At 35.7% G+C, this 24273-nt stretch overlaps 1 protein-coding gene across 2 annotated transcripts in view; it reads right to left on the bottom strand.

Moving 5' to 3' along the window:
* Positions 1 to 24273, bottom strand: part of GRM7 (glutamate metabotropic receptor 7) — a 902461-nt gene that overhangs the window by 616516 nt on the left and 261672 nt on the right. For both annotated transcript variants that reach the window (XM_015130351.3, XM_015130352.3), the window contains exon 2: positions 8406 to 8622. In XM_015130351.3, the coding sequence (XP_014985837.1) occupies positions 8406 to 8622 (217 nt within the window). The remainder of the gene's footprint in view (positions 1 to 8405; positions 8623 to 24273) is intronic.

Raw genomic sequence — 24273 nt, 5'->3', positions numbered from 1 at the left:
CCTTTTTACTTGTGTATTCCAGGGGTGGGGGTGGAACAGTGGGGAGCCTTTGGTAAGGGCAACCAAAAAGATAGCATTTTTTTTTACACTGTGACTACCCAACTTTTGGTTACAACACTAAAATTACATTGGGAAATATATTTTCCCTATTGTTTATGGCCTTGGAGAGACTCAAAACCAAGGCGTCCTATTTTCCCAAAACTCAAACATAGGCAAGTTCCATGAGTCACTAGTTCACTTTCTCTGATAAGATACTGAAATTTGAGCACCATGATATGAGTCGAGGACATATTGGATATGCTAGACTTCAGTAATGACACTAAGCATTTAAGTAAATTTTACTACTCTGAAATTTTTAGCTACTCTAGATCTGGCTATCCTTGAAACTTTTTCTGGGTACTTTCCTCCAGTTCTATAAACTAATCAATATCCTTCCAATATACATATAAAATTTTCCTACTGAAATTTCTCTTTCTTGCTGACATCTCCCAAAACCTATGAGATACAGAAGTAGCAATCTCTTTCAATGAATATTTTTGTGAAGACTAGGAAGAGAAAGCTTCACCTTGAAGGCTGAATGCATCTTCCTTAAATAGGGAAGACTCAACATTTTGCCCCTAAAGTTTATTGATTATAACGATATTATTACAAAAGTGTGACTACTTCCCAATGTAAACTGTCATAGAACAATAGTGCTCTTCCCCCTCAGCCAATTAACCAAGAAATTCCATGGCTTAATAAAATTCTCCATATTTGAGTCTCTACCCCTCCATATAAAGATGACCTATGTTACCTTACACTGCATCTTTAACCTCTCTGCCAGAATCCCATCACCTTTTTCTCCTTAGCACATGCATCCTATGGCAGTGCTTAAAATAGGCAAGTAAAGGAAGAGTTCACTTCACCTCCAGATCTTTTCATATCCCCTCAAATGTATCAAGTGCAATGATGGCAGGCAGAGGAGATGAGAAGGAATTGCTGAGATATGATTTTCACTGTCTATTTTCTCATCTAGCAAAAATACCCTGTCACTATCTATTTCTAGTCCCATGGCAACAATGACAATCCATAGCTTGGGAGAAACCCATCCTTTCTAATTAGGAAGATAAACATCTGAGAATTGTCTGACCCAAGAAAGACTAGTTTTCTCAATTAATATGTGATGACTTTCCAACCCAGAGAAACAATATGGTAATTCCCAATGCGTTACTGGAGGCATTAGGGCCACAACCCGATGCTCTTGGTTCAAAAGCCAGAAATTTTTTTGGAATGGCTACATTGCTTGGAAGAGAGTTTTCCATCATATTAATTCAAGATTCACACAATTTTTCAAAGCAATAGTATTTCTTTTACAACATTCAAGTATTTAAATATTATCAAGCAATTTTATTTTGGACTTTTAACACGCTTCTCTCTTCCAAGCATGTCATCCACAAACCTCTTTAGGTCAGCTTTGACTGGTTAACATCTACTTACCTTTGGGATTTAGTTAAGATCTACCTTCTTTCAGAATCTTTCCTTGTAGTATGCCCTAACCAGGCTGTGTTCATTGCTCTAAATATGTAATTCTACTATTTGAAAACAGAGAGGTTTTTGTCCTGTTGTTGTCTCTACTAGAATTATTATTTATCATTATTACCCTGAAATAGTACCTACCATAAAGAAGGTATTCTGATACATATTGCATAAGTACAAGTCATGTCACCAGATTTCTTCTCCCATTTTTCCCTCCTATAAAGTTAATTATAGCAGATCGATGATCACTTCAGAAAATTCAAATTAGAAAAACTTTCAACAGCTTTACTGTACCCACTACAGCCTCAAAGACATCACCACTTATATGACTAACACATTATTTTTAAATTCAACATGCATTTATTGAACCCAGTCTCTGTTGGGCACGGCTCTGGATATCGAGTGCTGAAAATCAAATGTAGCATACCGTCTAGCCTCAAGAATTTTACTCTCTAATGAGAGAGGATAACTAGGCAGATGATTACAATGAAATACAACAAAGTCCATGATAGAGTTTAAATAGGGTGCTGTGGAACTCACAGACACCCCTGGTTATATTCATGAAGGTTGAAGGCAGACAACAGAAGTCAATAATGTCTAGATTAAGCAGAAAAAATAATTTAATTTATAAGGGATAATAAACAGAATCCGTTGGAAGGAAAGGGAAACAAAATCAGAAAATAAGCAGAAACAAACGGGGCTCAGTTGTCAGAATCAAAGTCAAAAAAAAAAAAAATTCCACAGTACAAAGCTTACTGGGAACTGCGGCAGTTTCTTCTAAAAGAGGGAAGACTTCCAAGTCGCTGGGACCACAGGCTCATGCCATCACACCTGCCTAATTTTTATATTTTTAGTAGGGACAGGGTTTCACCATGTTGGTCAGGCTGGTCTCGAATTCCTGGCCTCAAGTGTTCTGCCCACCTCAGCCTCCCAAAGTGCTGGGATTACAGTTGTGAGCCAGTGCGCATGGCTATGATTTTAATTTTTGATAAACCTAGAAACCATGGATGGAATAATCTGTGAGATGGCCACTTGCATACTTATCACAGGGGCTTTACAAAAGTTCTCTGATAGGGATGATGGCAAGATGACTTGAACACTGGAAATGAGGTTAGATTAGTACCTCAGGAATTAGCATTTTCTTTCAAAGATTCAAAACATATTTTAAAAAGGGATCAAAGAAACTTTTTAAAGAATGGGGCATAAGCATGACTTCAACTAAATTATTCCACATAATGAGATACTTTCTTTGAAAGAAACGAGACATTCTTACACCAAGGTCTTGGAGGGATTATTCTGGAAGAATGGATAATAATAGCTATAAATCAAGGTGAATTAAGAGGGTCTCAGAGGTCACTGTAATGATGGGGGAAGGGGACATACTCAAGAGGTGCTAACAAATGAAGCACGAGTTAAAAGCTAAAATGTTGTGCTAACCACTGAGGTTCCCAAAACAAATAAAATGCAGTCTTTCTTGAGGAACTTACAGTTTAGTTTTAAATGTACCTAAAGATAAATGACATTATAAGAATTTTGTGATTTTGTGTCTTAAAATTGAGTTCTCAAATGTTTAATATCTATATTTAAGCTGAATTAACCAAACACCTCATTAGGAAAATAATCTACCTAGTTTTAAAATGTGTCAGTTTTCCATAATCACCCTGACATAGACAGAAAGGGAAAAAAAAAACAAAACCAGAATTCAATATAGATGATGGTATTAGGAATTACAGCCTGGTTGCCCCATACTGCTATCAGTTTTATATAGGAATAGTGAGAAGAAATAATGGTGTGAATTCAGATCTAGGATATAATATTTTATGGCCTTCTAGCAAAATTACATATCATAAGCTCTTTCTCTACATGCTTCCTTTTTTCCTAAAGGGCAAAGGGGAAAAATACAATTATTCCTTCCGTTAAGAAATAATAACTGACTGCCTTCTATGTACTAGAAATTATCTTTGATAATGAAACACAGGAAAATGTCCTTGCCCTCATGGAGCTTAAAGTAAATTGGCAAAGACTGACAATGGGCAAATGCACACAACAACATAGAACATTGTATCTGTGAAAGAGAGAGGCATACAGTGCTCTGAAATTCCATAGTAGGAAAATCCATCTAGCTCTTTTTTTTTTTTTTTTTTTTTTTAGAGGTGGAGTCTTGCTGTGTCTCCCAGGCTGAAGTGCAGTGGCGCAATTTCGACTCACTACAACCTCCGCCTCCTGGGTTCAAGCAGTTCCCCTGCCTTGGCTTCCCCAGTAGCTGGGATTACAGGCGCACGCCATCACGTCTGGCGTAAAAATACAAAAAAAAAAATAATAGTTTTTGTATTTTTAATAGAGCTTGAGATCTAAAGAACTGAAGACTGAATAATAGTTAATAACAGTTAATCAAATCTTCCTCTAAGTATTTTAGGAAAGAATATGCTAGGCTATGATAAAGTATTAATTAAAAATAAATTCTAGAATTTACCTGAATAATAATAACCACTTTATAAGAACAATTGAAATACAACTAACTATGTCAAGTGATCACCGTAAAATACCAAAAAGATAGTTCTTTCAGGTTTTGAGAAATCGACATGTATGATGGCAGCATAGCAGTAACAATTGTTACTATTTGTGCTATATTGTCAAGCAGTATTCACGAGATTTTCCTGGAAATAGTCTGATGGACTGTAAGAGTCACATATGTAGTCCTTAGTTTTACAGTGTTTGAATCAGATTTGGTTAAAAGAATCTGGAATTTATTAGTGCCACATGCTATCATAAACATTTACCTTGACCCTCACTTAGATAAAGGAGTTTTTAATGTCTAATTTAGGTCGTTTTTGTTGACTTGAATTTTAAAGCTCATTGAGAGTGGATTTTCCTTCATTCCCTGCAATATTAAGAAATAAATTGCCTTTGTTGCTATTGCATGTGCATTCATTCAAATAAACAGGGCAATTTATGCAAATATAACTGTTTTACAAAACCTCATCATCTGAGAAAATCATGTTACAGTTCTCTTTGAAAGTTCAACAAGGAACAGCATCCATGCATATTTAAATCTGCCGGACTATACTTGAAAGAATAAGTATTGAGGTTTTCTTTCACAGCTTAGTGAAAATGTGCCTAGACTTCCATGTTTTAAACAATTACATGGCCTCTGTTAAAGGATGGCTTATTTTCTCTGACATCATTGTCTTGGTTTGTTCTACCAGTAAATAATGAAGAGGCGCTCATCCGTGCACTGTGACTGTGTGCATGGTGGAGATGCTTTAGGCTCTGGTTTATAAGTAGCCTCTGCCTCAGGATTTAAGTCTAAAGTAAATTTTGAAGCTAAAGCCTTTTAAAAGGGTGAGGCCCTTTATAGAGGAAAAGAATCACAATCTTCAAAGTCAAACTGTTCAGAAACAATGGAAGTAAATGCTTCCAACCTGCCAGCAGTACACAGAAACGCCACCACTGAGTCTATGCACCCTCTCTCTCTTTTTGCTCTCTCTCTCTCACACACACACACACATATATACACACACATACACATATTCTACATACATAGGACAATGCAAATAGCTCACTTCCTTTTCTTCATATCCATCTTACATCGTGACAGCATGTTAATAAGAATAGAAAGAGCTTTAAAAATAACCCTCTAATTACAACTCAAGGCAGATAACATCTATTACTCAAGTTATTTTCAAAGTTTTCAGACTCAACCAACCAGTCTCCTTATTTATAGGGAGCCAGTGTGATGCACAGTAATCAGATATTGCTGGGTATTAAATGCTTCCCCATGTACCATCTTACATATTCTACCAACCTGGTGAAGCAGAAATCATTAATTTCATTCTTTCTATGAGGAAGTTTAGGCTTGAAAAGTTAAAACCTGTGTCAAAATAGCTAAAATAAGAGAGTGATGGAGTCCATTATTCAAATCCAGGTCTTTCTGACACCATAACCAGTGTGCTTATTTATTTTTGTGCCACATCACCTCACGTACCCATAAACATTGGGTTTGTATCTTTTGTGAGGGTGAGTTTGCAGGTAAAGAAAAAAGTGAACATTCAAAATTACCCTGGAGAATTCCCTAACCATGTATACTGTCCAGAAATTCCAATAGATAAGTTTTTCTTTTATATTGTTATTTTTTTGGAACTGGAATATAGATTATTTCTTCAACTGAACATCAGAAGAAGGAGATGGATTCTTTTTAGAGGTCATGGGATGTGTGTCTTTAAATACCAGAATCACCTTTGCAGCAGCAAGATGCACGCATTACGAGAGGCCCACAGAAATGAAACTCACTGAATGTATTTCATGTTTGCTCTAGGCCATACAAACACTGAGTAGACTTACTCCACATCATTTAAACTAATTTCCTCTCTTTCTTTCCTTTCTTTCTTCCTTTCTTCTAATTGAAAAGGAGGGGTATTTGCTAAGCACATAAGTTCATGTGTCTAAATCACTTGCACATGTGATATAGTTCCAATGCATTTTATTATAAATACATACCAGATATCATAATACATATAAAAGAAGGATACTTATTAAATACTTTTTATAAATACATGCCAAATACTATAATATGTATAAAAGAAGAATACTTATTAAATACTTACTATATATACACAACAAATACCATACTACTTATTATTAATACCTTGAAGAGGTATTAATTTTCAAGACATCACCTAAACATTCACTGTTTCCTTGCATTTCTGTAGCACCAGCTGGCTTTTTAGCTACTCCCATCCTCAAGGGGAAAGGCTCTAGGATGGAAAGATTTCATCCAAAATGGCTGCCACTGATAGAATCTTTATTTTTTAGCTGGGGCTTTTCAACATAGGATTAGCGAAAAAGATGAGCTAGGGAGTTCAGATCATATTATAAGAGCTTCTCCTTTTAGAAGAGTCATTATATATAATAGCAAACTCAGATATTAATGTCTTAAGTTTCCACCAAATGACACCAGGAATAAACAACCATGTGAAAGTCACTGTTGACCTGTCTGTAGAATATAGTTTTTTATACAGACCCAGAGCAAACATCTGTCTTGATCCCAAGGCAAGGAATAATCAACATGATTTTGACCTCATGAACACTGTAAATCCTGTAACAGAATGGGCAGTGTTCTTCCTTTGCTTCATCCACTTTAAACTTGAGTGTTAAATTTGAGGCTCACTTTTAACAACGATATAGTGCAAAATGGCATCTGCCCTTTATCTCTAAGCTTTATCTTACTATTTTACCCATATTTTCTTTTCATCTTATTTTGTCTATTTTATTCTATCCTGATATTTTAGATATTTTTCTAAGTCAGCCTCCAGCCTTAGTTTGATCAAGGCAGGATTCAGAAAAACAAAGAAAGAAAGAAAAACATAGGCATCAAAAATGATTAGATACCTCTTTGGGGATTTATGAAGTCAATTGTTAATGAGTCCTATAAATCACAGCATACCACAAGGCCAGAGTTAAGATTTCTTTCCTAATCAGAAAGTTTCTAACTGAATTGTAGCATAAATGTGTCCCTTAGGAATGTAGCACCTGGGGCCATAGTAGAAAATGAGACAGACATGGTCTCCTATAGTCATGAAGATTAGATAGAAAAACAAACAAACTAACAAACAAGAAATTATACTAACCTGTGATAGGTGCTGTGGGAGAAGACACTAGAAATGTAAGACCAACCCAGCAAAGCAAAGGAAGTTTTTGTGAGTGTTGCATCTGAACCCAGAAATGGTGGTTAGAGCGAGACTTGACAATGATTAGAAGCTATCTAGTCAGCTGTGTTAAGTCAGAAGGAAGAGAGTAAGAATCTCACAGATCTTCCCAGATCTCCTGTGAAGTTCTGAAATTACAGCTAACAATGCACTGAATTAAAAACATGAGATTTACAAACAAGCCCTAGTTTCTTTATTTTAGCATCATCCATATCCAGAAGCACTATATTTCAGAGTATATCTGTAATCTGACAGTCAAATACTCAAAGCTGTATCTTCACAATTTATGACATCTTTCCTCCTAACATGGAGCTCTCTTTCTATTGCTTTGCTTGTTTGTTTGCTTTTATGGTCAGTAAACTGTTCTGGTAAATAACAATTTAAATTGCATGAAATGCTTACAACACTGAGCACCCCCAATTTTAACATAAGAACAGTATGGGAATATCTAAGCATACATATTTGTATGTATTTACCATATCCAATACATCCATATGGGGAAACCCAAATACTTACTGTCAAAATTTTTAAGTGAGAGAATTTTGTCTCATTTTTCAAAATCTGCCCACTGGAAGACAGCTGGCCAAATATTTGAACCCATTACCTCCAATCTGAGCTAAATAAACAAACGTTAGGAGAATCCTCTCCAAGTGCTGCTAAAGAGAACTGTCTCAAAATAATCTCAAGTTTGAAAGACTATTTGTCTAAATACATTCTACTGCCTGGATAACTTATTTACTTTTGTTTTGGCCAAGTCATTCAGAGGAATTGCAGGTATTCTTCAAATCAAAGTGGCACCGTGATTGCATTCACATAATTCTAAATTGTTCTCTCCATTTTGGAGAGAGGCAGAGAGGAAGAGTCTTCATGGGGAGGTACATCCAGCCACATTTTCCCATGTTTTCATACACAGGCTAGAATCCACCCTATTACCCATTAGGCAGAAGTAAGATATACACTTTTTTTCTTCATTTATTCTATTAGTACTCAAGGGATCTCAGTTTCACAACTTCGAAAATCTCTCCAAAAACAACAAAGTCTTACAAATGAAGACGTTACAGGTGTAACTCACAGGACTCTGGGAATGTAAGAGTCTGTAGTGTTCATTTAATAAAGTCTGAAGAGAACTCTACAAGCCACAGACATTTGAAGAGAGCCAACATGATCAGAGCAATCTCATCCTACCTGCCTCTTTGGAAATCTGGGTGAAGGACTCCACACCTTTCTCTCCATAACTTCCTTCAGATGCGAGAGTAGACACATAATTCCAGCCTAGGGCCTTTACAATGTCTACCATGGCCTGGGCTTGGAAGGAATCGGGTGGCACCACGCGAGAGAAGAAGTCGTAGCGCCGGTCATCACTTAGCTCAGGTGCCGTTGATGCATAACTAATCTGGGGGATCTGTAAAGACAAGAAAGCACCACATGAGAGTACGCCATCAGGATATAAGAGACTCACTTATATTTTGACAATTTACTTAAAATACAGGGCTGCAAAGGGGATATATGTATTGCCAAACACCACCATGTAATTTTAGACCACCTAAATGCAATCATCTACTTCTTAGCAGCACGAAAGTATTGATATTGACTTTAGCGTCTTGCCTTTTTATTTCCTTCTCTTAGGAATAAGGGAAGGAGGTTAGCATGGGAATTCCAAGGTCCGGGTCATGGTTGTTGAGAAGAAAAAGATTTATGACCATTGTACCAAACATGGTGAATCATGCTTTACTACTTATACACCAATGGAAATAAAAATACAACAACCTGACTGGAGTGTATATAAAGATTGGTATAGTTGACACAGCTTGTGAATACTGGGTGGATATCATTAGTCATCTAACATTGATTGATTGCGGTGGTCTCCAAGGAAATATCTAAGTAAGTCACAAGCATTATCTAATTTATTCTTCACAAGAACATTTTAAAGTAGCTCAGTAATACCCTTGGCCCCAGGCAAGGGAAATTCCCCACCCCCGAGGCATTTACTCTAGTGGTCTTTGCACATTGACAGGCTTTCCTCAAAATTTTCCGAATTTTCTATTGGATTCTGGGAGAGAGCTGGCAGTACTGTCTGAGTAGAGTCCACAAGGGCCTCTGATTTCTATCTTTTTCCTTCAGAGGACTCTCTGACCTCTACCCCACATGGCATTCACCAAATGTCCTGAAGAGCTCTAGAACTTTTGCCTATAAGGATCATCTTAGGACTCCACAGACCCCTTGAAAAAAATCAAATTATCTCCCTCAGCTGCTGTAGTATTTATTTCTTAGGATCATTGGAAATTGGGCTATGTGAGTAGTCCTAACACATCTACTTTGCTAAATTAAATTATATATATGAAAAGAGCTGCAAAAACATGTCTGCCTGGGGTCTCAGGTAGCCTAAGGCCAGCCCAAAGTAATCACAGATGAGAAATCTGGCTAAGATCCTAACTTCAGAACTCTTATGCTAGTTACCTCTTCAAAGCATGGTAACATTTGTCCCCTTCTTTGTCTTAATTCTATCAAGCAATCGATAATGAGTGGCACAATTAATTTTCACGTAAGAATGATCAACTCTGACGACATTCTGCTTACAAACTCTCCCAGGACTTATCCCTGCATTATCACAAAAGGTTTCTCGGGTGTCCAAAGGCCAGTTGATCCTTTCTCAGACCAAGCCCAAAAGTCCAGTGTAGCTCAAATATGGTAAAGCCACGCTCAAGTTGATTCATCGAGCCCTGAAAATTCTACTATTAACCTATTTATTTCCTTCCTTTGTAGTTTGCCTAAAGTGTACCCATTTGCCATCATTTAAGGCTAGTTATCGCCTCCGTAAAGATCGTTTCTCCACCAACATTTCTAGGTCAGCATTAGAGTTAAGTCCTGTGGCCCTGAAATCAGACGACCCGCCATTTTCCATGCAGCCTGTTCATGATACAGTTCTGCTCTATGACCATTGGAGGGCAGGCTTTCTGCCCCTGACTTAATTCAAAGCCAGTGAGAGAAAGCCTGCATGTCTCCTGATGGGTCTTTTTACCTGAGCAACTTCTCAATTACAGTGAGGTTTAGTGCAAAGTAAAATAGGATTTGGTATTGACAAGACATGGGATCAGAGTTTGGCATTTCTGTTTGCTAGTGTTTAATTTGATGAAGCTATTTCACTTGAATGAGTTGGTGACATCACTAATAACAAGTTGTTCTGAGAAACAGGGAAAATGAATGTGCATTGCTTTGCATGATGCCTGCAACAGAGTGGGTGCTTAATATATGGGGGTAATAATCATCCAAAATAAAGAATGATATGTTTTTCCTTACTAAAGTTATCGATTCCCCAATTTGACTTCCAAGTTCTCTGCTGTACGTCATCACGAACATTCTTCACATTGCCCATGGCAATAAAATATTTTTACATATTCCTATCATTACTGATTTCAAAATAATATGTACTGTTTATCCAACTCTTTATTTTGTACCAGTCATGTTCTAAAAGTTTTATATGCATTGCTTTATCTAATCGTCAGCAAATTCTGTGACCCGTACTATACAATATTACATGAGACTATATTATAGTATTATAACTTGTTTTACAAGGGAGAAAATTGAGGCTTGGAAGAATATTACCTTGCCTCAGGTCACAAAGCTATAAAACACTCACAACTATGATGCTTTGCTGAATTATTACTAAAATATTTTTTAAATAAGCATTAAATAGGAAGGCCAGTAGATTAATGGAATCCAGGCTGACTTCTGTTCACATCACTGACTACATAGCCACTAAAAGTTATTTTACTGGTCACTCTTAGACTGCTGTTCAAACTCCTTATATAAGTGCCTCAGCAAAGCTTACACAAATATCTTAATAGAATGAGTTACCTATGTGTCGATTGTAGTTTGGAGGTTATAAGTTTTAGGTAACAAAAATATCAACTGAATAAAGGCTTTGGACAGAAATAGAGAAGAGGGAGGAAAAGAGGGAGAAAGAGAGAGACTTTCCCTCACAAGAAATAAAAAGGAAAGAAGCCAGGCATGTCAATACATTTCCATCAATTTCAACTTGTGGGAATGTAAAAGCTTCATGCTGTTGCACAGATGTCTTTCCTGCCAAAATCCCTCTGTACCTTTGAAAGGGTGCTAATAAAGATACATCCAGCCCTCTACTTGAATTTTCATTTATGTAGCTGCTGTAAAACCTCAGAATTGTGAGGTGCCCCAATGCAATGCATTTTCTACACTGTGCCCCAAATTTTACTAACGAAAATCCTGAGGAAACAGATTTCTTTCCTCATTACTGTGCACCTTTGAAAATGATCAGTATCTGTGGTCTATCCCTTCCAGTGTAAATAAGGAATATCTCCTGGCTTAAGACCCATATTTTTCTTTAGGATCATGCATATACCCTCTATCCAATGGTACTTATTTTGACACTATGAATATAATGATGCAAGCATAAGGAATGAAATACAAAATGGATTTTATTCTGAGATAAAAATGTAGCTTTATAAGGATATCCCTTGTAGCAATAGAGATGAAGGACTGGAAGAATTTATGTAACCTATGAAATATGATGTTGCCTATTTTCCTAGCTATTATGCTTCATGTTTAGTTACTTGCTTTCAAGTTAACGTTAAAACCTACATAGTAATTATTTTGAGTGCTACTACTGGTACCTACAACTGATCAAATGATAATTAGGCATCTTTAGCAATTAATTTCTATTTTCACCCAAATATCTAGATATACTTTCTCTTGCTGCTATTGGACCTTTTCTCTCTTGCCAGTGTTCTTTGGAAATGGAGACTTGATCTTTTGATAAAGACAATTTAGTGCGATAACATTCCAGCTATATAAAACGAGATATTCCATCTCTTCTTAGGCCTTTTTTCTTGAACTTAGAACACTAAAATACTTTTAATTTTTATCACAGGACCACACTGTCATCTTATTATTATTTTCTCTTCATAAAAATTTGCCTGTTGCACAGGAATGGTTTTGTTATGAGTATCAAATAGGATTTTAAAACACCTATATTCTATTTAAAATAAGTGTATGCTTTTTAATGAAAATTAACAACATATATTAGAGAAATAAACACAAGAAAGCAGGTTAATTTTAATGCCTTGATCCCTGTCAACATTTTGCTGTATCTCTTTACTGTTTTGTGTGTATATTTCGTTATGCACACATACTGATATAGTTAGGCTTTGTGTTCCCACCCAAATTTCATCAAGAATTATAATCTACATAATCCCCGTAATTTCCACATGTCCAGAGACTAGGTGGAGGTAATTGGATCATGAGAGCAGTTTCCCTCATGCTCTTCTCATGATAGTGATTGAGTTCTCACAAGATCTGATGGTTTTATAAGGGGCTCCTCCTCCTTTGCTTGGCACTTCTTCCTGCCGCCTTGTGAAGAAGGTGCCTTGCTTCGCATTCTCCTTCCACCATGATTGTAAGTTTCCTGAGACCTCCCCAACCATGCTGAACTGTGAGTCAATTAAACCTCTTTCCTTTAATTACCCAGTCTCAAGCAGTCTTTATAGCAGTGTGAAAAGAGACTACTACACATATATAATTATTGTTATGAGCTTATAAATATTATTTATTATTAAAATATGGACCTTAGTCTCCCCTTCCCTTCCTTCCATCCTCCCTTCTTTTTTTCTCTTTCTTTCTGGTTGCATAATATTCTGCTGTATGAATATTTGACCTAACCTAAACTTAACATTCATTGTTAAATATTTAAACCTTTTCAAGTTTTCACTGTCATTATAAGTCAAAACAAAATCCTCAGAGCTAATGCAAGTCTTTATACATACTCATGAGTATTTCCTCACAATAATGTTTAAGTCACTCTACCTCAACGTGACAGAAATATTTGAGGTTTGCATTTACATCTTTCTCTACATGGAAATTACTTTGGGCTGTTAAATACAGAGGAACAGTAATCTATACTTTTTTCCCTTCCAAATGGTTAACTACTTGATTTAGCACCATTTATGAATTAATCATTCTTTAATGACAGAAAAGCACACCTTTTGTTCTATATTAAATTCTTAAACATTCTTAGGTCTTCAGGGTGTATCTTCTACTATTTCATTTTTTTTTTCAAGTTTTGGGCTTGAAAATAGTGTTTTACTATTTTAGCTGTTATGAACTTAGAGTACTTTGAGGCTATCTTAGTTGCAACATACTCACTCTTCATAGCTGTTCTTTTAAAAATGATCATGGATAATCACGTTTTTAATTTTCTTTATAAGCCTTAGGATAATTATTTTTAGGTTAACAATAAAATTCCATTAAGATTTTGATGAGAATTATACTACAGCTATAAATAAATTTGGGTAGAATTTAAATATTTACAACATTTTATCTCCCCCCAGGGGAAATTATCTATTTTTATCTATTTGGTTGTTCATTCTTGCTCTTCCTAAAATCTTAAAATTGTCTCCATTTAAAACTTGCACATTCCTTAACTTTGTTTCTAAATAATTATTTTCATTGCATTATGTATGAGACAAAATATTCATTTTGTTATCTATTTATTGTTGCCATATAGGAATCTATTAATTTCTGTAGATTTTCTTTGTGTCTTCTACCCTTGTTATAATTCTTATTAGTTCTAATAGCTGTCAGTTTATTTTCTTGGGATTTCCATGTAGGCAAGTTATAATGATTCAGTTAGTTGTCTAATTACATCAGTTAGAGTTTCCAGAAAAACAAGAGTGATAATGGGAAAAATTCATTTCCCTTTTGTTATTTCTGAACAGTGAGCAGTTAAAAACCAACTAGAATTATTCTGATGTCTTACCTTGAAAAAATATATACAGTTAAATTAAGAAGTTTATATTTAATTTTTTTATTTTGTCAATATAAAGTCTTAGCTAGAATTTGTCGGACATTTCTTTAGATTTAGAAAGACACTTTTAGAATTGAAAGGGAACTCCTAGATCATATGGCCCAAAGTCTCCCTCTCTCTGTAAGTTTATGACTCGCTTCAAAAATACTGCGGAGACCCTCACACAATCTGTGCCACCATCTACCGCCACATTTCTTGAAAGCATTTTCTTTATATTTGCTATTGATACAGGATGCTCTTATTTTTACTTGGGACACAGAACTGTACTTCATCAGGATATCTAGGTAAAACTATTTATGAACAGTAACAAAATGATAACATTATACATTATCATTTAGTGTTTTCCCATGTGTGACACATCATGCTAAGAGCTGTAATACATTATTTTAATCCTCACAACAGCACATTTACACAATTTCTGTTTTTCTGATTTTACAAATAAAGAACCTATGACACAGAGAGATCAAGAACCACTCTGAAGGTTACATATAAGTAAGTGGCAGATCTGGAATTCATTTTAAGCACATCTCTAAATCCTTTACTCCTAAGCCCTGTGCTACAATTCCCCTTTAAGAGAACATCATTCCGGTTAGAATGGCTTACAATTCATTTTTTTCCCTTCCTTTATAACACGTTCTTCCTCTGGTATTGTGTGATACTAGTTAAGCCTTTCTCTCCCCTTACTTGGAGTAGTCAACCACTTCATGTTCTTTCTGACATACTACCTACCTTTAGTCTTATAACTTCTCATTCTCTCTCATGAGAAAGATAATGAGACACCCAAAACCCTTTTTCACCTATTCATGAGGAACCTTCTCTCCACATCCTCACCAAGGCTTGTCATATTTTGTCTTTTTGATAATAGCCATCATAACAGATGTGGGGTGATATCACGTTGTGGTCTTGATTTGCATTTCCTTGGTGTTATGCACCTTTCCATGTACCTGTTGGCCATTTGTAAATCTCCTTTGAGGGAATGTATATTCAGGTCCTTTCCCCATTTTTAAATTGAGTTATCTTTCTGCTTTTGATTTGAGTGAGTTCTTTATATATTTTGGATATTATCTCCTTATCAGATATTGGTTTCCAAATATTTTCTTTTATTTAGGAGGTGTCTCTTTACATCGATTGTTTTCTTTGCTATACAGAAACTTTTTAGCTTAATGTAGCTTCATTTTTCTTTTGCTTTTGTAGCCTGAGCTTTTGGTGTGATGTCCAAAAAAATCATTGCCAGGGCCAGTATCAAGGAGCTTTTTCTTTTCTAAATCTCTGCTGACTCATCACCTATGAAAGTATCTTTATAATCAGCTATATCGACACATCACTCTAAACTATACATTGATCTAGAATCCTTTTTGGAGAAGAAAATGTATTTATTTCCTTGAAGATACTTTATTATAAGGTATTCCATTCTTTCAGAGTAAAGATCTATGCATGAATTCATGCTCTCATATCTGCAATACATTTCCAAACATCCAAGGTGTCTCCTCTACAAAAATCAAATTTTCCCCTAGGCGTTTTTTAAATCAGTACTTTTGAAAATGCTACAGACCTTTTTTGCTTCTGTAACTAAATAACTTTAAGCAGTAATTAAAACTAAGTTTTTCATTTTTATATTGATGCTTCAGATTAACTTAAAATTCTGAATACTGCGCATTGCTGTGTTATGCTAGATGTTATGATCATTCTAATATCACTGTGGGACCAACTATTTCTAGCATGCTTGAGGTGTTCAGTACAGTAAAAAGAAAATATGACAAAATGCCCAAATATCTGTGGTATTCTTTATCTCTTCGCCAATTAAGAAAATCAAATACCTGTAGCCCTTAATCCTTTAAGAGGTTAAAAATAATATATATATTATTTATACATATATATACACATACATATGTATTTAGGTATATACACACACACCTAAAAAATATAGTAAAGGTGAAATTTTGGTCAAACTTAACAGTAGTAGTTGATTCTCTATAACGTGCCTACACTTGTCATTGCATGCCTTTAATAACTTTTTGGGTCTTAACAAGCAGGCAAGTCTAAATGTGTACGAACCACAGAACACATCTTAGGAATTTATTCTGCACATCCCATGATTTCTTTCACTGAATTTAATAAATGTCTCCATTGCTTTTATAAATGAAGGCTTTCCATATAGATATATGGTAACATATATTTACAGTTTACTACTAATGTAGTGTATATCTAAATTAATTTTCCTTTTGCTGATTTAAAGAAATTGTCAAAAAAAACCCCTAAATTTTATACCAGTATTTTTCAATCTTCGGTCATCTGCAAATGTGTCTCATGTTTTCTACCCACATGCTATACCACATTCATGAACATGACAATATATTCATACTACTGAATCCATTATTTACTTAACATTTTAACTTCTCACTCTTATTTGCTTAAATAAAGTACAAAGAACCTTCTTTTCATGTCTACCAGTATGCCTATAGAGGGATTATGTATTTAGTTTAATGTGAAAGAGGAATATGTAACTATTAGTATTATTCGTGGTATCTTTGATATACAAAAACATTTTCTTCTGATCTACTATATCTATATTTTATTTTACAGCTTCTTAGCTCTCAGTGATAAAACTGGTCTAATGTCATATTGATTGGACATATTGTCACCTACAGTTTATGATTACATATTTACATAACTGATATTTAGATTTAAACATTTTAATGCATCCAGGATCTATTTAATATATATTATCTATTATAGACTAGGACTTCAATTTTGTTTTTTGTTTTTGAGTGGATAGCCAAGTGAATAGCCAGTGTTTTAAGAACAAAAAATATTTACTTGCATGTCATTATCACTTTTATGCATTTTTATATAAATTTATATCTATACAAACAGAAATATTTAAAATTAAAGCACTACATAGATGTTATCTCATGCTCCTGGATGTCTTATGAAATTCACTATTAATGTATAAAATATTTACATTTCCATTTCTTTTTTAAAATTTTTTTTATTATACTTTAAGTTCTAGGGTACATGTGCATAACGTGCAGGTTTGTTACATATGTATACTTGTGCCATGTTGGTGTGCTGCACCCATCAACTCGTCAGCACCCATCAACTCGTCATTTACATCAGGTATAACTCCCAATATAATTCCTCCCCCATCCCCCCTCCCCGTGATAGGCCCCGGTGTGTGATGTTCCCCTTCCCGAGTCCAAGTGATCTCATTGTTCAGTTCCCACCTATGAGTGAGAACATGCGGTGTTTGGTTTTCTGTTCTTGTGATAGTTTGCTGAGAATGATGGTTTCCAGCTGCATCCATTTCCCTACAAAGGACACACACTCATCCTTTTTTATGGCTGCATAGTATTCCATGGTGTATATGTGCCACATTTTCTTAATCCACTCTGTCACTGATGGACATTTGGGTTGATTCCAAGTCTTTGCTACTGTGAATAGTGCCGCAATAAACATATGTGTGCATGTGTCTTTATAGCAGCATGATTTATAATCCTTTGGGTATATACCCAGTAATGGGATGGCTGGGTCATATGGTACTTCTAGTTCTAGATCCTTGAGGAATCGCCATACTGTTTTCCATAATGGTTGAACTAGTTTACAATCCCACCAACAGTGTAAAAGTGTTCCTATTTCTCCACATCCTCTCCAGCACCGGTTGTTTCCTGACTTTTTAATGATTGCCATTCTAACTGGTGTGAGATGGTATCTCATTGTGGTTTTGATTTGCATTCCTCTGATGACCAGTGATGATGAGCATTTTTTCATGTGTCTGTTGGCTGTATGAATGTCTTCTTTTGAGAAATGTCTGTTCATATCCTTTGCCCACTTTTTGATGGGGTTGTTTTTTTCTTGTAAATTTGTTTAAGTTCTTTGTAGGTTCTGGATACTAGCCCTTTGTCTGATGAGTAGATTGCAAAAATTTTCTCCCATTCTGTAGGTTGCCTGTTCACTCTGATGGTAGTTTCTTTTGCTGTGCAGAAGCTCTTTAGTTTAATTAGATCCCATTTGTCCATTTTGGCTTTTGTTGCCATTGCTTTTGGTGTTTTAGACACGAAGTCCTTGCCCATGCCTATGTCCTGAATGGTATTCCCTAGGTTTTCTTCTAGGGTTTTTACGGTATTAGGTCTAACATTTAAGTCTCTAATCCATCTTGAATTAATTGTCGTATAAGGAGTAAGGAAAGGATGCAGTTTCAGCTTCCTACTTATGGCTAGCCAATTTTCCCAGCACGATTTATTAAATAGGGAATCCTTTCCCCATTTCTTGTTTTTCTCAGGTTTATCAAAGATCAGATGGCTGTAGATGTGTGGTGTACCGGATCCAGCAGCACATCAAAAAGCGTATCCACCATGATCAAGTTGGCTTCATCCCTGGGATGCAAGGCTGGTTCAACATACACAAATCAATAAACGTAATCCAGCATATAAACAGAACCAAAGACAAAAACCACATGATTATCTCAATAGATGTAGAAAAGGCTTTTGACAAAATTCAACAGCCCTTCATGCTAAAAACTCTCAATAAATTCGGTATTGATGGAACATATCTCAAAATCATAAGAGCTATTTATGACAAACCCACAGCCAATATCATACTGAATGGGCAAAAACTGGAAAAATTCCCTTTGGAAACTGGCACTAGACAGGGATGCCCTCTCTCACCACTCCTATTCAACATAGTGTTGGAAGTTCTGGCTAGGGCAATCAGTCAAGAGAAAGAAATCAAGGGTATTCAGTTAGGAAAAGAAGAAGTCAAATTGTCCCTGTTTGCAGATGACATGATTGTATATTTAGAAAACCCCATTGTCTCAGCCCAAAATCTCCTTAAGCTGATAAGCAACTTCAGCAAAGTCTCAGGATACAAAATTAATGTGCAAAAATCACAAGCATTCTTATACAGCAGTAACAGACAGAGAGCCACATCATGAATGAACTTCCATTCACAATTGCTTCAAAGAGAATAAAATACCTAGGAATCCAACTTACAAGGGATGTAAAGGACCTCTTCAAGGAGAACTACAAACCAATGCTCAGTGAAATAAAAGAGGACATAAACAAATGGAAGAACATACCATGCTCATGGATAGGAAGAATCAATATCATGAAAATGGCCATACTGCCCAAGGCAATTTATAGATTCATTGCCATCCCCATCAAGCTACCAATGAGTTTCATCACAGAATTGGAAAAAACTGCTTTAAAGTTCATATGGAACCAAAAAAGAGCCTGCATTGCCAAGACAATCCTAAGTCAAAAGAACAAAGCTGGAGGCATCATGCTACCTGACTTCAAACTATACTACAAGGCTATAGTAACCAAAACAGCATGGTACTGGTACCAAAACAGAGATATAGAGCAATAGAACAGAACAGAGTCCTCAGAAATAATACATTTCCATTTCTTAAAAAAGCTCAGTCTTCTCTGATTTGTCTTCAAGTTACTATGCTATTTCTCAGTTTGAATGAACTGACAATAATTTGTCTTATTAGATAAAATGGCACGTATTTGTTTCTCCAGGAGACTATAGGGCATTCACACTCCCTCTTAATGATGTTCCAATGAAGAGTAGACATTATGTGGATTTTTCTGGTCCCGAATGGCCACCGTTCCAAATATTGGGCCACCAACACCTGCATGCCCATAATCCTCTATGCGTTTTCTGCCTTTCACAGTTATATGCAGGACTAATTTCACTTCTCTATGTGGGTCTCCAACTAGTTGTAAAGAACCTCTCTTCTCCAAGTTTTTTTCTCAACTCAAATCTCAATGTCTCCAATTATTTCTCTCAAGACACTAGTCAGGTGACACTGATGACAAGACAGAAAAGTCATTTCAAGTAATCAAGGTTTGAGAGCAATTCTCAGGCCTCAAAATTATCATATAAATTTTATGTTGAAGTCAACTTTCCTGGCCATTGTTAAAAATAAACAAGCAAACAAGGAATAAAAACAGCAATAAAAATCATAGTCTTTCAAATCATCAGATGTGATGTTTCCCAAATTCAGATTTTACTCTCAAGATAGAAAAAAAAAAATGCCCAATTCTCTGTTTCTAATTTTACCTTTAAAATATATATGTAAATTTAGGGTTCTAAGAATTCCTGTAAATCTAAGAGAAACAATGCTAGGTGAAAAAACAATTTCAAGAATAGTTGAAATGGACACATAAATAACTTATATCATATACACCCTATACATACTTTTGAGACACAAATATTCATGTCTCATCAATAAAATGTGTTGTGGTGGTTGAATTATTTTGGTAGACTGAAAGAATGATCAAAAGTTAAGATACATTCAATAAACAGCACACATTAATCTCTAAAAGGTGCTCAAGGCTCTGCCCTAACCTCTACAATGCTTGCCCTAGAAAGTACAGTGAATTTATAGGAAGGTCAATTGATGGGTACTTCCAGAACACGGTAGTTTTCTTTCGTAACAAGTGCCACAGTTCTAATTAAACAATTATCTGAATCATTATCTGTTTCTTGTTCTCCCCATTCCTTAAGATTATTTACGCTTATGGAAGACAAAGACCTTGCTCATCATTGTTTCACCACTGGATACCACTCTATTGGGAACAGAATAGGAACTCATCAGTATTCATTGAAGAAATGGGGATGCCAGGAAATGGATAAAATGGAATAAACTAAGTGAACAGATTTATTTGACCCGCTCCTCATCCACAAAGTTAGTGTGGCCAGAGAGATTCACAGTATTTGGGAGTTTTTCTTGTCTTGGGTAGGTCTGTGATGGGCTGCTTTAAGCACCAGGGTAAATACTTTTTCTCACCTTTTCTTTTCCTTGGCACATTTTTTTGGGGGATTTCCTTCCTCAATACTGGAATGTAGGAGAAAGCAAGCTATCATTTGGATGGAAGATCAAAGGTAAAGGGACCAAGGAAGTCATTTAGGAAGCTGCTGTGTTTTTTTTTCCTTAGGCCTTAGTTCCTGACAACCTAGGCAACATAAACTATGATGCCCCAGGATTCAAACTTTGCAAGACATAACTAGGATTTGTCATTTTAAAGAGGCAGATTCTGCCCTGCCTTTTCCTTAGCTCCTCTCCCCTCAGGAACCAGTAAACTGCTACTAGGCAGAAGGATCTCCTAGGCTTGGAAACATACTCCCTTAGGCATCATCTTACTGTCAATATTTGTCACTGAAGACTCAAAGTACAGATGTCTTCTAGAAGACATTAATACAAATGTTTAAAAATCCAAATTTCCACCACTGCTCCATTGCAAGCTAACTTCTCATAAAAATAAATTTCTAAATATTTACATAAAGGAAATTATTTTATTTAGAACACAATGAAAGTTCTGAAATTGTTTTCATGCATGTTAATTTTTTTCCTTTTTGTATTATTCCTCTGTATATTATATTTTTTCTCTATATTACATTCTTTCTCAGTGTATTGTTCTTTCTTATATTATATTCTTCCTCTCTTTATTGTATTCTGCTTTGCATTATAAGCACAGTGCCTGTAGCAAGGACAGTCACCTGAGGAGTATCTTACTTTCTGGAAGGCAAATGTGGTTCATTTTTTCCTGGGGGATTTGCATATGTGGGCAGTACAAAACTGCAAATATAGAAAGGCAAAACAAAATTCCTTAATGTTAGTTCTAGAGGGTAGTTTCCACAAAACTTGTAAAAGGCGAATTTTTGAAAGTATCATGTGCAATTAAGATAATGCTTCAGTGTACCTGTTGAGATATTAATGAACTCCCAGTGGGGCATTATTAAGTTCACAGTTAGCAATAATTTCACTCTTAGTTCTTATTAAGCTTTATTGATATGGATCCCCAAAAGGGAAAATCATTGAAGAACCATTTCAGGCTCATTCTTTGAAACATCACTCCCTTCAATTTATACTTATCTCCTCTCTAGATATCATCTCTGTTCACATAGGATGGTTGGGCAGCAATTCTAATTTGGGGGTAATTTAATTTTTATTAATTTATTCCAAACTACTGAGGGATAACTAATAATCTTGAATTAGCTTAAAATCTGGAGTTTTACACAACTTTAACTTACTCATGATGGAGATTATCATCAATTATTGCAACTTCTTTTTTCCTTCACTTTTCATCTAATTACATAACGCCAAACACCTTCAAACATTCTGTGAGTGGTTTGTAACCATTTTCTTGAAATCCAAAAAAGAATGCTTATTGCTTTACTAAATCTTTATATGTAGTAGGTATTGTTATATGTGGCATTTTATATATACAATATCAAATTTTTGCAACAACCTGTTATAGGTAGAAATATTATTTTCATATTCACTGTTTGTGCCTATCTAGTATACATGTACTTTTCTCTTGGTTACAGTTATTACGTTTGCCTGAGGAGAAATCTTTTCTCATCCCTGAATTCCTGTGGTTTAGGGAGACATGGTTGTACTTCAGAATCCAGATGTTGGTCCATGTGACACAAAGTTGACCAATCAGAACACAGGATTCCTTTAGCCTCAAGAGAAGTTATATGGCCTGATCCAGACCAATATGAACAAGTGAATTGCAATATCAAGGTGTGGTCAGAATTTCTAGATGAAAGAAACTTTTTTAAAAATAAAATGTCTGAGAGAAAACCATATAAGTCTACGGTTGATGACGATGATGATCATGATGATGATTTTGCCAAGTGACAGTGGGGAAACCTAGTTATCTTACACACCTCATAGTTTGAAAATATTAGGCTCAGGATTAGAGAGAGAATATCACTTAGAACTTGTCTCATCCTGTTTTTTTATGGAACATAGAAAATAAGGAAAAAGCTGCAACTTTTGTCTTATGGTTAATAGCTGCTAAAATAGCAGTAACATGTGGCTCTCATCAAGCTAGACAAACTCCCCAGGACTGTTTCTTTAACCAGAAAAATGAGGCTAATCTTATGATCCCAAGATACATCACAGGGTTAAGATGAAATACCTACAAAATGAACATTGCACATGCCATACTAATATACACGTTGCATATGCCATACTGATATACATTGCTATTTTGTCTGGTGCTATTTGCTTAAATAGAAATCCTAGTTATAAGTACGGGAGGGGTTGTGTGTGTGTGTGCGGTATGTAACGAGGCTTTCTGAGACCAACTGTAGATTAGAGAAATACTTTCTTCTGTATTCCCACAGCATTCAATGACACAGTACAATGGAGGCCTTTCCATCCCAAGATGGTATCCCAGAAACCATCAGCATACACTTACCTAAAGAAGCAGAGAAAAGCAAAGGAGAAATGTAAATTTTACGACCTCTCAGCCTCCTTCCTAAGCTTAATTGTCTATGACCTCTCACTGGTCAGTAACCTAGGATTAATCCCTATAGATAACCATATATTATGAAACAAAAACCAAACAGACTAAAGATTTCTATTAATATTTTTTATATTGATTAAATACGATCCTAGACTTCCAGGCCTCAAGGGCCAGCATCTCATACATAGAAGTTTGGCTTACCAAACACTAAAGGTTGAATTTTGAGGCATTTTGCTAGCAATATAAATGTCAAATCTCTGTAGAGCAGGATTTCTCAAACTCGGTGATGTTGACCTTTGGGCTAGGTAATGCTTTGTTGTGGGGGCTACAAGAGCCATCCAGGGCAATGTAGGCTCTGAAGCAGTACCCTGGCCTCTGTCTACTACATGCCAGTAGCATATTCCCCAGTTGTCAAAACCAAATAGTTCTCCCAGCAAGGCAAAATATCACCTCATGTGCGCATGGTATTGGGGGTGGAGGAACATTGTCACAGTTGGGGACTACCAGGCTGGAGATCTGTCTGTGCAAAAGGGGAATCTCAACCATCACTCTGTAGTCACAAAATGAAAATAAAAGAAAAAGCTATTTTTAACATTTTGTATTCTCTCTATACTTTTCACATTTTACTTTCTACTTGCCAACCTTTCCCCATTATCAGAGCTCCCTGTGTTTCCTAGCCACCTTCAATCATCTGCTGTCTCAGTAGAATGCACAATGACAACACCGCTGCAGTGCTGAGTCCATTACATGGATACAGCCAGGAACTTCTTAAAGTGAAAAGGCACTTTTCCAGGAGAGAATGAAATTAAATCCACCTGATTTTCTGAGAACCTTCACCACTTGTATGTTTAGTAAAAAAAAAAAAAAAAAAAAAAAAATTGATTATTCAGAAACGTTGAAAATGGAGAGTTATGGTTTATTGAATATTCAAGTAAACTACATGGTATGCTGT

Source organism: Macaca mulatta, chromosome 2 (assembly GCF_049350105.2).
Source record: "Macaca mulatta isolate MMU2019108-1 chromosome 2, T2T-MMU8v2.0, whole genome shotgun sequence".
Classification (NCBI taxonomy): domain Eukaryota; kingdom Metazoa; phylum Chordata; class Mammalia; order Primates; family Cercopithecidae; genus Macaca; species Macaca mulatta.
Note: the sequence above shows the minus strand (reverse complement) of the source record. Positions and strands in the feature narration are given on the sequence as shown.